General features: G+C 41.5%; 1 protein-coding gene across 1 annotated transcript; it reads left to right on the top strand.

Moving 5' to 3' along the window:
• The first annotated feature begins 5,909 nt into the window (after positions 1–5,909).
• LOC124122177 (uncharacterized protein K02A2.6-like) lies at positions 5,910–9,489 on the top strand. Its single transcript, XM_048393155.1, has 3 exons — positions 5,910–6,569; positions 6,776–8,375; positions 9,407–9,489. The coding sequence occupies exons 1-3, from the start codon at positions 5,910–5,912 to the stop codon at positions 9,487–9,489; spliced, it is 2,343 nt and encodes a 780-aa protein (XP_048249112.1).
• The last annotated feature ends 2,987 nt before the right edge of the window (positions 9,490–12,476 follow it).

The following is a 12,476-nucleotide window of genomic DNA, read 5'->3' as shown; positions in this document are numbered from 1 at the left end:
CATAAGGTCGAATCTATGTGGTAGGAACATGAAATACTTCACACATGAATTCTGCAGAAATTCCAGAAAGAATGTCCTCAAATGAACTGTCCTAGGAATGAAAAATAAAACTGATGTGGATGAAGACCAAAATGAGTACTCCAGAGTACCCAGGCGATAGTGTTATGTGGCAGTGGTTTTGTTATCAGCAGTAGTCCTGTTTGCAACTGGCAGCAATTCTTCGAGGGGTTCGTTGTACAAATGTATACTGTACCAAATTAAAAACTTCACAATCCTAAAATTTGAACATTTGGACCAGTTATCATTGTTGGCCCTTATTGTGTATTTAAACAGTAATGGCCACGTATTGTCTTCAGGTAACACCCGTTTTTGTGCAGGTGATCAAAATCATGTGCACAGCACTATAGTGGCAAAAGTGTTTTTTTTCACGTGCAACTGGTTACGTGGCCATAATACCGCACGTGTTTTCAGCCACACCTTTTAGCAGTTATTAACAAAAAAAGAAAAACACAAGAAATCAAAAGTCTTACGGCCATTTGTCATGCCACGCCTTTCAAATGTGCAACACGAACGTGCCATTGGCATGTTGTATACGGGGACGTCCGTAGCTGAAGTCGCAAGGACGATGGGTTGTATTCGACGGACTGTTTATGATTTACAGACGCGTCTACAGCAAACGGGTACCACCGCTGATGGCCCTCTGCCAGGTCGACCACGTGTGACGTCACATGCAGAGGTTCGTCAGGTTGTCTTACGTCACCTCCGTAAACGATTTTTGACGGCTACATCAACCAGAAATGAACTGTTTAGGGGTAGACTGAGTGCGCAAACTGTTCGAAACCGTCTGAGAACTGTTCACCTTCAAGCACCACGGCCATACTGCGGGCCGATTCTGACTCAATTACACAGACGTCAACGTCAATTGTGGGCATATAGACACTTACGATGGACTCAGAGGAATTGGAATCAAGTCGTCTTCAGTGATGAATCCCGATTTAATCTTCGATTTGCTGATTGTAGGGCGATGATGTGGAGGCGCCGTCATGAACGTTACGCCCAGTGTTGTGTACAGGAAGTTGACAGATTTCGAGGCGGAAGTGTCATGGTGTGAGGTGCATTCTGTGGCAATGCACGTTCCAGGCTTCTTGTCATATGTGGCAACCTCAACGCTGCTCCTTACCGCGCCCAGGTACTGGCACCAAAACTTCTGCCTTTTATGGCAGCACATTGACCCGGTTTGATCTTTCAACACGACAATGCCAGACCCCACACAGCAATTTTGACAAGGAATTTCCTTCAGAATGCGGGAATCAATGTTATAGATTGGCCGTCAAGGTCTCCCGACCTCAATTCCATCTACCACGTCTGAACTTGTGTGCCATCAGATTCTCGTGCTTGGGACTTATGATTTAAACTGTTGATGTTATTACCGAATACCGTAGGTGCTTGGAACAAATTATGATTACCACCATTAATTAACATCCTTCTTTGGACAATAATGATTAAAAATTACCTTCTCTAATACATTTGTCCGTTGTATATCATATATGGGATTACTTTTAAAAATGTGAAGTTTTTAATTTGACTCAATATAAAATTATATCAAGCTTTGACCTTGGGGTTATTGTTTAACAGGCACACAGCGTTAGGGAGAGTATATGATCAGCCATATCCCTTCTGGAGGCCGTAGGTCTGCTCGTAGGTGTTGAAGTAGTTTGAGTAGGTTGGTATGGAGTGTTGGATGTGTGTCACTCAGGGAGACGACACCCACGAGCAGATCCACCAGCTCCCCATGGGATCCACTCTCTCCACCATTCTTACAGAAATCTACATGACCAATTTTGAAGAGCAAGCCCTCTCCACAGCCCCTATCCTGTCGTCTGGTACAGCAAGGTAGACGACATCTATGTCATCCTTAGAAAAGACCAGCACCCCACCTCACTACTCCAGCACCGCTACACCCAACATCACCGAGTTAGTTGGCAGACAGAAAGCCATCCCTCTCAGACCACCAGCAAAACAAATCCCTAGCAATCAAATACAGTTTGACAAAGTCCAAAATCTCGGAACCAAACATTCAGAACATCACCAAAGATACCCACCAGAAGCAATAGAAAGCCGCCGTCTCAAACCTTTGATCGACCAATCTAATCAGGCAATAGGCTATTTTAACATTGCTGTATATGTGGGTTCATCACCTGTGTGCTTACTGTTATTCTTTCTGTACATGTGTCTTCATCTTGTTATCTATTACCTGCTGTTATCAATGTTGATCTGCTGCTTATCACAACATGTCAAGAATATATACCTCTCATCACTTGGTTGTTGCCACTTCAGCTTGATAACGGTGTAAGAATCTACATGAAAACTTTGCTATATGCAATAAACCAGAAGTTGTTATCAATAAGGTTGTACGTTTCCTTACTACTCACCAACTTCTGAAGTGCCAATCAAAGTCACTTTGGCACAGCTGATTGCTACAGACGGATATATCTTAATATGGAAAACTCACAGTGGTGACGTCCCGTGTTCTAGTCATTTCGAACGCGAAAACATTACACTGTCATATGATAGTAAAACTTCCGTTAACGGGTCAGTGTAAAGCATTCATGATATATGAATCCATTCTTCTGTCACCTGAGGTTCGTTTCAAGTCGCCTGTGGTGATTGTCTGATGGTGGTTGCTGTACATAACGGACAGTTGTTGTTTTTTTAGTACACACGCTATTTCACCGAATTGAATGTAACCAATATTGAATGAATTATTTAGTAAACAAAACCTAAAACAGATTACAACCATAAGTCCAGATATATAAATGAGTTGTCCATTCCAAAAAAACTATACCGAAACAAAGTGCATTTGCGTAAAGGGCAAAGTCGCTGTGGAAATGATAGGAATTGACTGCTGTAAGTCAGTGATAACACCATACACGCAAACAGGGTAAGCATGTCCTGCCCTATCGTCGCAGAGTCGTCGCACGTATCCGGTTTCTTTAATATGCCTACTGCAGATAAATGTGACTCTTTCGAATGCCGACATTGAGAGATTATGAAACATAACCCCAGACGTGAAACGGGATTGGTTGCTCAGGTCTGCTGACTTGGTTAATGCGTGTCACCGTTTCCAATCACTGGATTGTCTGATCCAGACTCGATAACTCACTATTTTGTCCATATAGTTGGAATCTTGCTGAGAGCAGCCATAAAAAACGTTGGAGACAATAGTTAGATATATAGGGTTATAACACTTTAACACATGATAATGTGGTATTTTTCTATTAAACACTAGTACCTGTTGAAAGAGGTTACTAACGGAATCGATATGTCAGGCATGCTCAGACTGATGCATGTCATCGTATCCCAATTGCTCGGATCGATGCACATGATACCTCTGGATTGCCTGGTCAAAAATTGATTATTTACGGACAGCCGTCATTTAGTATGAATACAAACACAGCCGAAATAGTGGTAATTGGGCTATATTGCTATAAACGACTTCTTCTGTGAGGATTCAAAATTCCCCAGAGGGGCTGAGGGCGGGTCCAAATATAATATACATGTACAATGCAAATGCATATTTTGTCATGATTGCATAAATATCCGGGTGAGCCAAAAAGGCGCTATGGCCTCTTTTTTTATTGTACGCTCTGCTGGGCTTAACCTGACAGGCAATACCTGACTATATGAAGTGTATGTTGTTCTGGGGAAAATACCTAACATAACATACATGCTACCATGTTCTATGAATCGCCTAATGCAGACACCAAAACCAGATCGGATTCTGTTGGGAATAAAGAAAGGTGCATTGACTGCTTTTCAACGTAGAGTTAACTCTAACTCTAAGAAATGATACATCAAGCTACTCATAGAAACTTAGATATTAATAGCGGTTCATTTATTTGGAATTGAAACAATGAGACGGTCATTCAAACAAGACAATATTTGTTTGTTGTTTAAAGCCACACTCAACGATGTTCCAGCTGTGTGATGACGTTCAGTAAATAATCGAGTCTGGACCACACAATACAGTGATTCACATCATGGGCATCGACCTCCGCACGTGGGATACGATGGCATGAATCTTTAAATGTATATATTTATACACTTCGGTTTCAAAACACTTGAAAGCCTATCATCAAGACAGCCTATCAACAAGAAAGTCTATCATCAAGAAAGTCGATCAACAAGAAAGTCTATGAACAAGAAAGTCTATGAACAAGAAAGCCTATCAACAAGAAAGTCTATCATCAAGAAAGCCTATCAACAAGAAAGTCTATCAACAAGAAAACCTACCAACAAGAAAGCCTATCAACAAGAAAGCCTATCAACAAGAAAGTCTATCAACAAGAAAGTCTATGAACAAGAAAGCCTATCAACAAGAAAGTCTATCAACTAGAAAGTCTATCAACAAGAAAGCCTATCAACAAGAAAGTCTATCAACAAGAAAACCTACCAACAAGAAAGCCTATCAACAAGAAAGCCTATCAACAAGAAAGTCTATCAACAAGAAAGTCTATCAACAAGAAAGCCTGTCAACCAGAAAGCCTGTCAATAAGAAAGTCTATTAACAAGAAAGCCTATAAAACAAAAAGTCTATCATTAAGAAAGTATATCAACAAGAAAGCCCATCGGCAAGAAAGCTGACTGTTGAACCCACCCATTCCTTTGCAAATGGTTCATTGGACTTCATGTTACACTTGCACCTCCCGCCATGACCAGCAGACAAACCAGTCCCTGTCACAAAATGTATGAATCTCCCGGAGAATCCAAGAAAACGACAATTATATTTAACAGTATTGTAGTGTTTAGCCTTTTGTTTAGCGGTATGTTTACTAGCAGTATTACCGAGGTTATGTCCCTTGTACAATATTATGGGATAGCAAGTAAAGAATCAAGCATGGTAACCGCTGTGTTGCGTTTTCTTCAACACGTTGTTCCATCGAACATCGAGTCCATCGACTCATATTAATTGCATACAAGTTTACCAACTTGTAAACATCATATTGGCGACGAGGATGGCAGATAATCAAGACGGTGAGGTTCGTCAACCGCCTGCGCCCGCGGGACCGGTGACTGTATCGTTACCAAGTTATCCTCCGTTTGACTGCAAGTCGGATGGGAAGTTAGTGAGGTGGAATAAGTGGCGCTCCCGATTGGAAAACAATGTGTTAGTCGGATATAACATTACAGATGACAGGCAAAAGAAAGCGTTGCTATTATCGTTTGCTGGGGACGATTTGAATGACATCGTTGATGCGATACCGGCAGGTGAATTAACCCCTATTGACATTGAGACACATTTTGGAAAGCTTGTCACGGCGATAACGAATCACTTCAATCCACAAGTTAATCTGGAATTCCAGACATATAGCTTTCGTCAATTAAAACAGAAGTCGGATTCAATTGATGAGTTTTATCATGAACTGAGACAGCATGCAAGCACATGTGATTTTGGTGATAGAATTGAAGCGGTGGTAAAATCTCAACTCATAGCTGTTTGCAAGTCGAACAAAGTTCGTGAGAAAGGCCTGAGTATCCCAGGCATTACATTGGCTGATTTGTTAACTCATGCCAGAACTCTAGAACTTACACATGAACACTCCAAACAAATTCAGTCCTCCACTCAATCCCAAAATGTGAACACTCACCAGGCAAACGCCATGACCCATAAGCACCATAAAAGAAAGCCACAGAAAACTTCTGATAACCATGATAACCATGAGAAGTCACAGAAACAGCAAACTTGTTTTAATTGTGGACGTGCTTGGCCTCATAGTGGGGGTCAGAGAAACTGTCCTGCTTTTGGAAAAAAGTGTTTGAAATGTGGAAAATCAAATCATTTTGCCAATGCGTGTAAAGATGGACATACACATGCACCACGTGGTCGAGGGCATTTGAAGAATGTTCGCATGGTTGATGACTGCGGGGAAGAGACTTCTGATGAAGATGAGTTTGTCTTTCTGTCACAAGGTGAGAAAACCAAATCTCCAAAGTTCACCATGAAGATTAATGGACAACCTGTTATCATGTTAGCAGATTCAGGTGCATCTATCAACACAATTTCAAAAACTGTGTACCAGTCCCTCCGACCTAAACCCAAACTACAAGAATGCAGAACAAAGGTGTTTCCTTATGGAAAGAAGGAACCAGTGCATGTGCTAGGACGTTTCACAGCCACGATTGCATCGAAGACCGCATCTGCTGAAGCGAAATTATGTGTCGTGTCTGACGTTGATGAGTGTTTGTTGAGTTGGCAAATGGCACAGGAACTTCATCTGCTAAAAACACATGAATCCGTGTATTCTTGCAAATCTGAAGATCTGATAACAGAATACAGTGATTTGTTCACGGGACTCGGCAAGCTGAAAGATCTGAAAGTACAGTTGCATATCGACAAAGATGTTCAACCAGTGGCTCAACAGTACAGACGTGTACCATTTCATGTCAGGAAGGACATAGAAACCCAGATCAAATCTGATTTGGAACGTGACGTCATTGAACGAGCTTCAGGTCCAACACCCTGGGTGTCTCCTTTAGTGGTAGTCCCTAAACCAAGTAGTCCTGGCAAGGTGAGAGTTTGTGTTGACATGAGATGTCCAAATACAGCCATAAAGCGAGAAAGACACAACTCACCAACACTGGAAGAACTCACAACTATTCTCACAGGGGCTAAAGTTTTTAGCAAACTTGACCTTAATCAGGGTTATAACCAGCTTGAATTGGTCGAAGAATCCTGGTATATCACCACTTTTGCCACATACCTTGGATTATTCAGGTACAAACGCTTGAATTTGGGATCAACAGTGCTGCTGAAGTATTCCAAGAAACCATTAGACAAGCTGTCAGTGGTTTGAATGGTGTCATCAACATCAGTGACGACATTCTGGTCCATGGGGGTGATCAACAGTCACATGACACAAATCTACATGCCTTGTTTGAACGTCTCCGTGAAATGGGACTAACTTTAAACAGTGACAAGTGTGTTTTCAACAAGCATTCCATTGAGTTTCTTGGACATGTGTTCAGTGATGACGGCATAACACCAAGCCAGGCAAAACTGTCTGTAATCCTAGATAAGCCACCACCCAAGAATGTTTTGGAAGTGAGGAGCTTGCTTGGAATGATGAACTTCTGTGGTGCTCGTCATGTTCCAAATTATGCGACACTCACCTATGAACTCCGCAAGCTGACTCGCAAGGATGCTCAGTGGGACTGGACAGAGAAACACCAAACAGCCCTTGACAACCTGAAATCTGAACTGTGTAAAGCGACAACACTGAGTTTCTTTGATCCACAAAAACATACAGAGCTGTATGTTGACGCAAGCCCTGTTGGTTTGTGTGCGGTGCTTACTCAACCAGATTCAGATGGAAAACCCAAAGTGATTCAGTTTGCAAGCAGATCGCTCACACCCACAGAACAGAGGTACTCTCAAACTGAACGGGAAGCTTTGGCTGTCACTTGGTCTTGTGAACATTTTTACATATATGTGTTTGGATCAGTGTTTACCATATTCACCGATCATAAGCCATTAACTACACTGTTCGGGAACCCAAAGGCACCGTTACCTCCCAGAATTGAAAGATGGGTGATGAGGATTCAGCAATATCAATTCAAGATTGTCTACAGACCAGGAGCAGATAATCTGGCAGATTATCTTAGTAGACATCTAGTCCAGCAATCTGCAAGTCATAGAGAAGAGAAGATTGCTGAAGAATACATTAACTATGTTGTTACCACAGCAATCCCTAAAACCATGACGACAGACCATGTTGCTAAGGCAACAAGGAATGACCCAGTATTACAAGCTGTTGTTCAGGCCTTGAACACAGGCAACTGGAAGTCAAGCAATAATGTAGACAAGGTGTATGACTCTTTGTACAAGTGTCGTAATGAACTGTCTGTCGCCATGAACAATCAAATACTGTTGAAAGGTGCTCAAATTGTGTTGCCACCAAGCTTACACAGACAAGCTGTTGATCTAGCTCATGCTGGTCACCAGGGCATCGTGAAAACAGTTTCCCTGCTTCGTGAGAAGATATGGTTTCGTGGATTGCACAATATGGTGGAACATGTGGTTAAAAACTGCATGACATGTCAAATCACAACTGATTTGCCAGCACGTGAACCCCTCAAAATGTCAGAATTGCCAGATGGACCATGGCAAGAGCTTAGTGCTGATTTCGGTCAGATATCAACTGGTGAATATCTGCTGGTGGTGCAAGATGAATATTCACGTTATGTCATTGTAGACATACTTAAGGGCATCTCTGGTCGCAATGTAATTCCAAGACTTGAGAAAATCTTTTCAGAGTTTGGGATACTACATCAGCTCAAGACGGACAACGGCCCACCATTTAATGGCTACGAGTTCAGTACATATGCGGCACTCGTGAAGAGCAACCTCCTCGTGGTGAGTGCTGGGTAACGCTAATCGCTCTTCCCCCCGTGTGGAACCGGGGTAGAATATTTCCACAGCACCCCATTGCTGGTCGTAAGAGGCGACCAAAGTGGGCAGCCTGTTTGCCGTGGTTTGCGTCCCTGTGTCGGCGGAGGACGGGAGTCTGGTAGTTGAGGGCACTGGTTCCTGGAACTGTGTTCCTTTGCCCAACACACTACTTCGACCCTTACTTCGCCTAGACGGGTGGTAAGATGGGCCCGGTCTTATCAATCGGCTGGTCATGCCAGGCCCTGTGCGTAATATCGTATATGCACACCTGTGATGTATTTTATTGTATATTTTGGTCTTGGCCGTGCATACCTTGTGTGTATTCTCAATTTTGCATTGAATAAATTGCCTAGTCTTACGCCAGAAGGCGGTGGCTCATGGGCCAATCTGGTACTTTCGACCTCTGAGTTCCGTATGTCTTCAATTTCTTGTCATGGGCCGGACCAGCCTGGCATTTTATTTGATAGACAAATATAGCTATTCATGTTGTTTTTATTGGAGTATACCACCTCTGTATCCCTGATGTTTGCATGTTGGAGATCCGGTGCAATAAAACATCACTCTTTGTGGCACTCCATGGTGGGTGGGGAGCAGAGGTGCTGAATTATTTTCTTTCATCATGGCTAACCAATACCCTGGTTCAAACCGTTCCAAACGTAGACATGTCGATCTAGATATAACTGATCAAACCGGAAATTCATCTCCTGTTTTGGATTCATGGGCCCGATGTGTGGTCATTGAAGCAGCTAATAAACAGCCAATTAAACTCAATCCCTTTGCCATTTCCAAAGCTGTATCTGGAATTTGTGGAGAAGTAAAGAATGTGACGTGTCTTCGTAGTGGCTCGCTCCTTGTTGAGTGTTCACGGAGACAGCAATCTCTCAATTTGTTATCATTAACTACATTTGCCAATATTGAGGTTGCTGTGTCTGTGCACAAAACTTTGAATTCTTGCAGAGGCATTGTTCGTGACAGAGACAATTGCCTGTCCGACATGTCCGAACAAGAGATTATGGAAGAACTCAAAATCTAAGGAGTGACAGCAGTCAAACGTTTTACGAGGAAATCAAGAGACGGTGACATCATCCCGTCAAGCACATATCTCTTTACCTTTGCACTTTCAGCACTGCCAAAGTCAATAAAAGCTGGGTATATCAACATCTGAGTGGAGGTGTATGTCCCCAATCCACTCCGATGTTTCAAGTGCCAAAAATTTGGTCATGGCTCCAAATATATGGTGACCATTCTGTGATTTGTCAGCGTTGCGGCGGTGGACATGAGAACACCGATTGTGATGCAGAAATAAAATGTGCAAATTGCAAAGGAAAACATCTGGCATCTTCGAAGCTATGTCCTATGTGGCAAACCCAATCCCAAATTCTAAAGGTCAAGCATGAAAATAACATTTCATTTCATGAGGCAAAGAAACTTGTTGAAAATAAATCTCCAACACTAATGATCCTATTCTGCAGCTGTTGCTCATTCCACTCCACAGACCTCATCAATCTCTATTCAGACAGAGTTGTCCTGGGTAAAGTCAGATCAACCTGTCAGTATAATTTCAATCAGTACTTAATTACATCTTCCACCCAAACTGTGACTCCCTCTGAACCAGATAATAAGGTGTCTGATGCTGAAGTGCTTGTCACTGAACAATCTGAGGCTCTTGAACCAGATATTCAACCATTGACCAGAAAAGAAAGAAAAAAACTTAACAGAAAACAGACCTCTAGGAACTCCTCACCTTCAGATATAGTCGTCCATAACTCCTTTGATGCTCTGGACATGGATGTCACCCCATCGTCACACAGCAGTAGTAGGAGTCCTTCCTCCTCACGTGTACGTGAGCGTTCACCGATTGAGCCACCATGACTCAATCGTCAAACATAATTCAATGGAATTGTAGAGGATTTAGAAATAATGTTAATGATTTACAACTTTTAATCCAAGATTTTAACCCATCAGCTATGTGTTTGAAAGAAACCTATCTTAAAAACACAGATAAATGTGATATCAGGAAATATAATATGTATAATTTATTCTCACCTCCAGGAGCAAAAGCAACTGGAGGTTCTTCTATCTTAGTCCGACAAGACATTATTCATAGAGCTATTCCTCTTACCACCAATCTTCAAGCCGTTGCAGTCCGGCTGACATTTCACATCGCCTTCACTCTTTGCTCTTTGTATATTCGACCATCTTCTCCTATTCAGCAGGCCGAACTTCAGTCTTTATTTGACCAACTCCCTCAACCCTGTGTCCTCATGGGTGACCTAAATGGACATAATCCTCTGTGGGGAAGTGTTGCTACCAACGCTAAGGGCACGGTCCTTGAAGATTTTATAACGAACAATAATTTATGTATATTTAATGATGGATCAAACACGTACTTACATCCTGCAACAGGAACTTATTCAGCATTGGATCTGTCACTCACAGATGCTAATTTACTAAACGAATTTGACTGGTCAGTTCATGATGACCTGTGTGGAAGTGACCATTTTCCAACAGTATTAAAATCTGTTCTCCCAAATGATGTGCCACCTTCAACAAGGTGGAATTTTAATAGAGCAAATTGGCCCTTATTTCAAACTCGTTGTTTTGAAACACTAAAACCAGAAACTTTTCCGAAACATTCCAGACCCTATTCAGAGGTTCTCAGAACAGTTGAAACACATAGCTGATGAAACCATTACTAAGTCCTCTGTGAACCCGCACATTCGCAAACCATGGTTTAGCGACGATTGCAAACAGGCTAGAAAGCGTAGAAAAAAGGCAGAAAAGTTTTTTCCGCCGACACCCTACGGTCCATAATTTGAATATTTTAAAAATAAATAGTGCAAAGGCTAGACGTACATTTAAACAACATAAGCGTCAGTCTTGGAGACATTATGTATCCAGAATCAATTCACGCACACCTATATCAAAGGTGTGGAATATGATTCAAAGAATTAAAGGCAAGGGTTCTAAATCCAGCATTAAACATCTCAAAGATGGTAATGATATATTCACAGATAAATCTGACATCGCAAAAAAAATAGGTGAAACTTTAGCCAAGCATTCTTCATCATCCAACTATGATGCCAAATTTCAGTCATTTCAGCAACAACAGGAAAAGAAAAAGGTTAATTTTAATTCTGATAATGGTGAAGACTATAATGAAGTATTTTCACTACATGAGCTCAATACCGCCCTTGGGCAAGCTCATGATACTGCAACTGGAACAGACAATATTCATTATCAGCTTTTGAAACACTTGCCTGAATCATGTCTCCAAACACTTTTAACTATATTTGATGATATTTGGACATCAGGGTTTTTTCCTCCTTCGTGGCGCGATGCAATTGTAGTCCCTATACCAAAACCAGGATGGGATCATACAGATCCATCAAATTACCGTCCGATATCTCTCACTAGCTGCGTTTGCAAAACTATTGAACGTATGGTGAATAATCGATTAGTTTGGTATTTGGAAACCAATCATCTCATTACAGATATACAATGTGGTTTCCAGAAAAATAGAAGTACCATTGATCATCTTGTGCGTTTAGAATCGTTCTAAAAAAATCCATTGTAAATAAACAACATGCTGTATCCATCTTTTTCGATTTAGAAAAAGCTTATGATACAACTTGGAAGCATGGCATTTTAAAATATCTTCATGAATTTGGATTGCGAGGTCGTTTGCCTCAGTTTATATCCAGTTTTTTAACTGACAGACATTTTCAAGTCCGCCTGGGTTCAACCCTGTCTGACCATTATAATCAGGATCAGGGTGTTCCACAAGGCAGTATCTTGTCTGTCACATTATTCAGCATCAAAATTAACAGTCTCTCCAAGGTATTGAATGACTCAATTGATGGGTCACTCTTTGTAGATGACTTCAACATATCTTGTCGTGGCAAAAACATGCACACAATAGAAAGGCAACTACAGCTTTGCCTAAATAAAATCCAAAAGTGGTCGCTTGAAAATGGTTTTAGATTTTCTAAAGCAAAGACAAATTGTATCCATTTTTGTAGAAATT

The sequence above is a fragment of the Haliotis rufescens genome, unplaced genomic scaffold (assembly GCF_023055435.1).
Source record: "Haliotis rufescens isolate VD_foot unplaced genomic scaffold, xgHalRufe1.0.p SCAF_115, whole genome shotgun sequence".
NCBI lineage: Eukaryota > Metazoa > Mollusca > Gastropoda > Lepetellida > Haliotidae > Haliotis > Haliotis rufescens.
This window is presented reverse-complemented; position numbering and strand designations above follow the sequence as displayed.

Excerpts from the sequence above, each read along its gene's own strand:
- LOC124122177 (XM_048393155.1), top strand. The coding sequence starts at position 5,910 with ATGGTTGATGACTGCGGGGAAGAGACTTCTGATGAAGATGAGTTTGTC. Across the intron at positions 6,570-6,775 it reads AACCAAGTAGTCCTGGCAAG|GTACAAACGCTTGAATTTGG; the intron begins GTGAGAGTTTGT and ends TGGATTATTCAG. Across the intron at positions 8,376-9,406 it reads ATTTAATGGCTACGAGTTCA|AGGCATTGTTCGTGACAGAG; the intron begins GTACATATGCGG and ends GAATTCTTGCAG.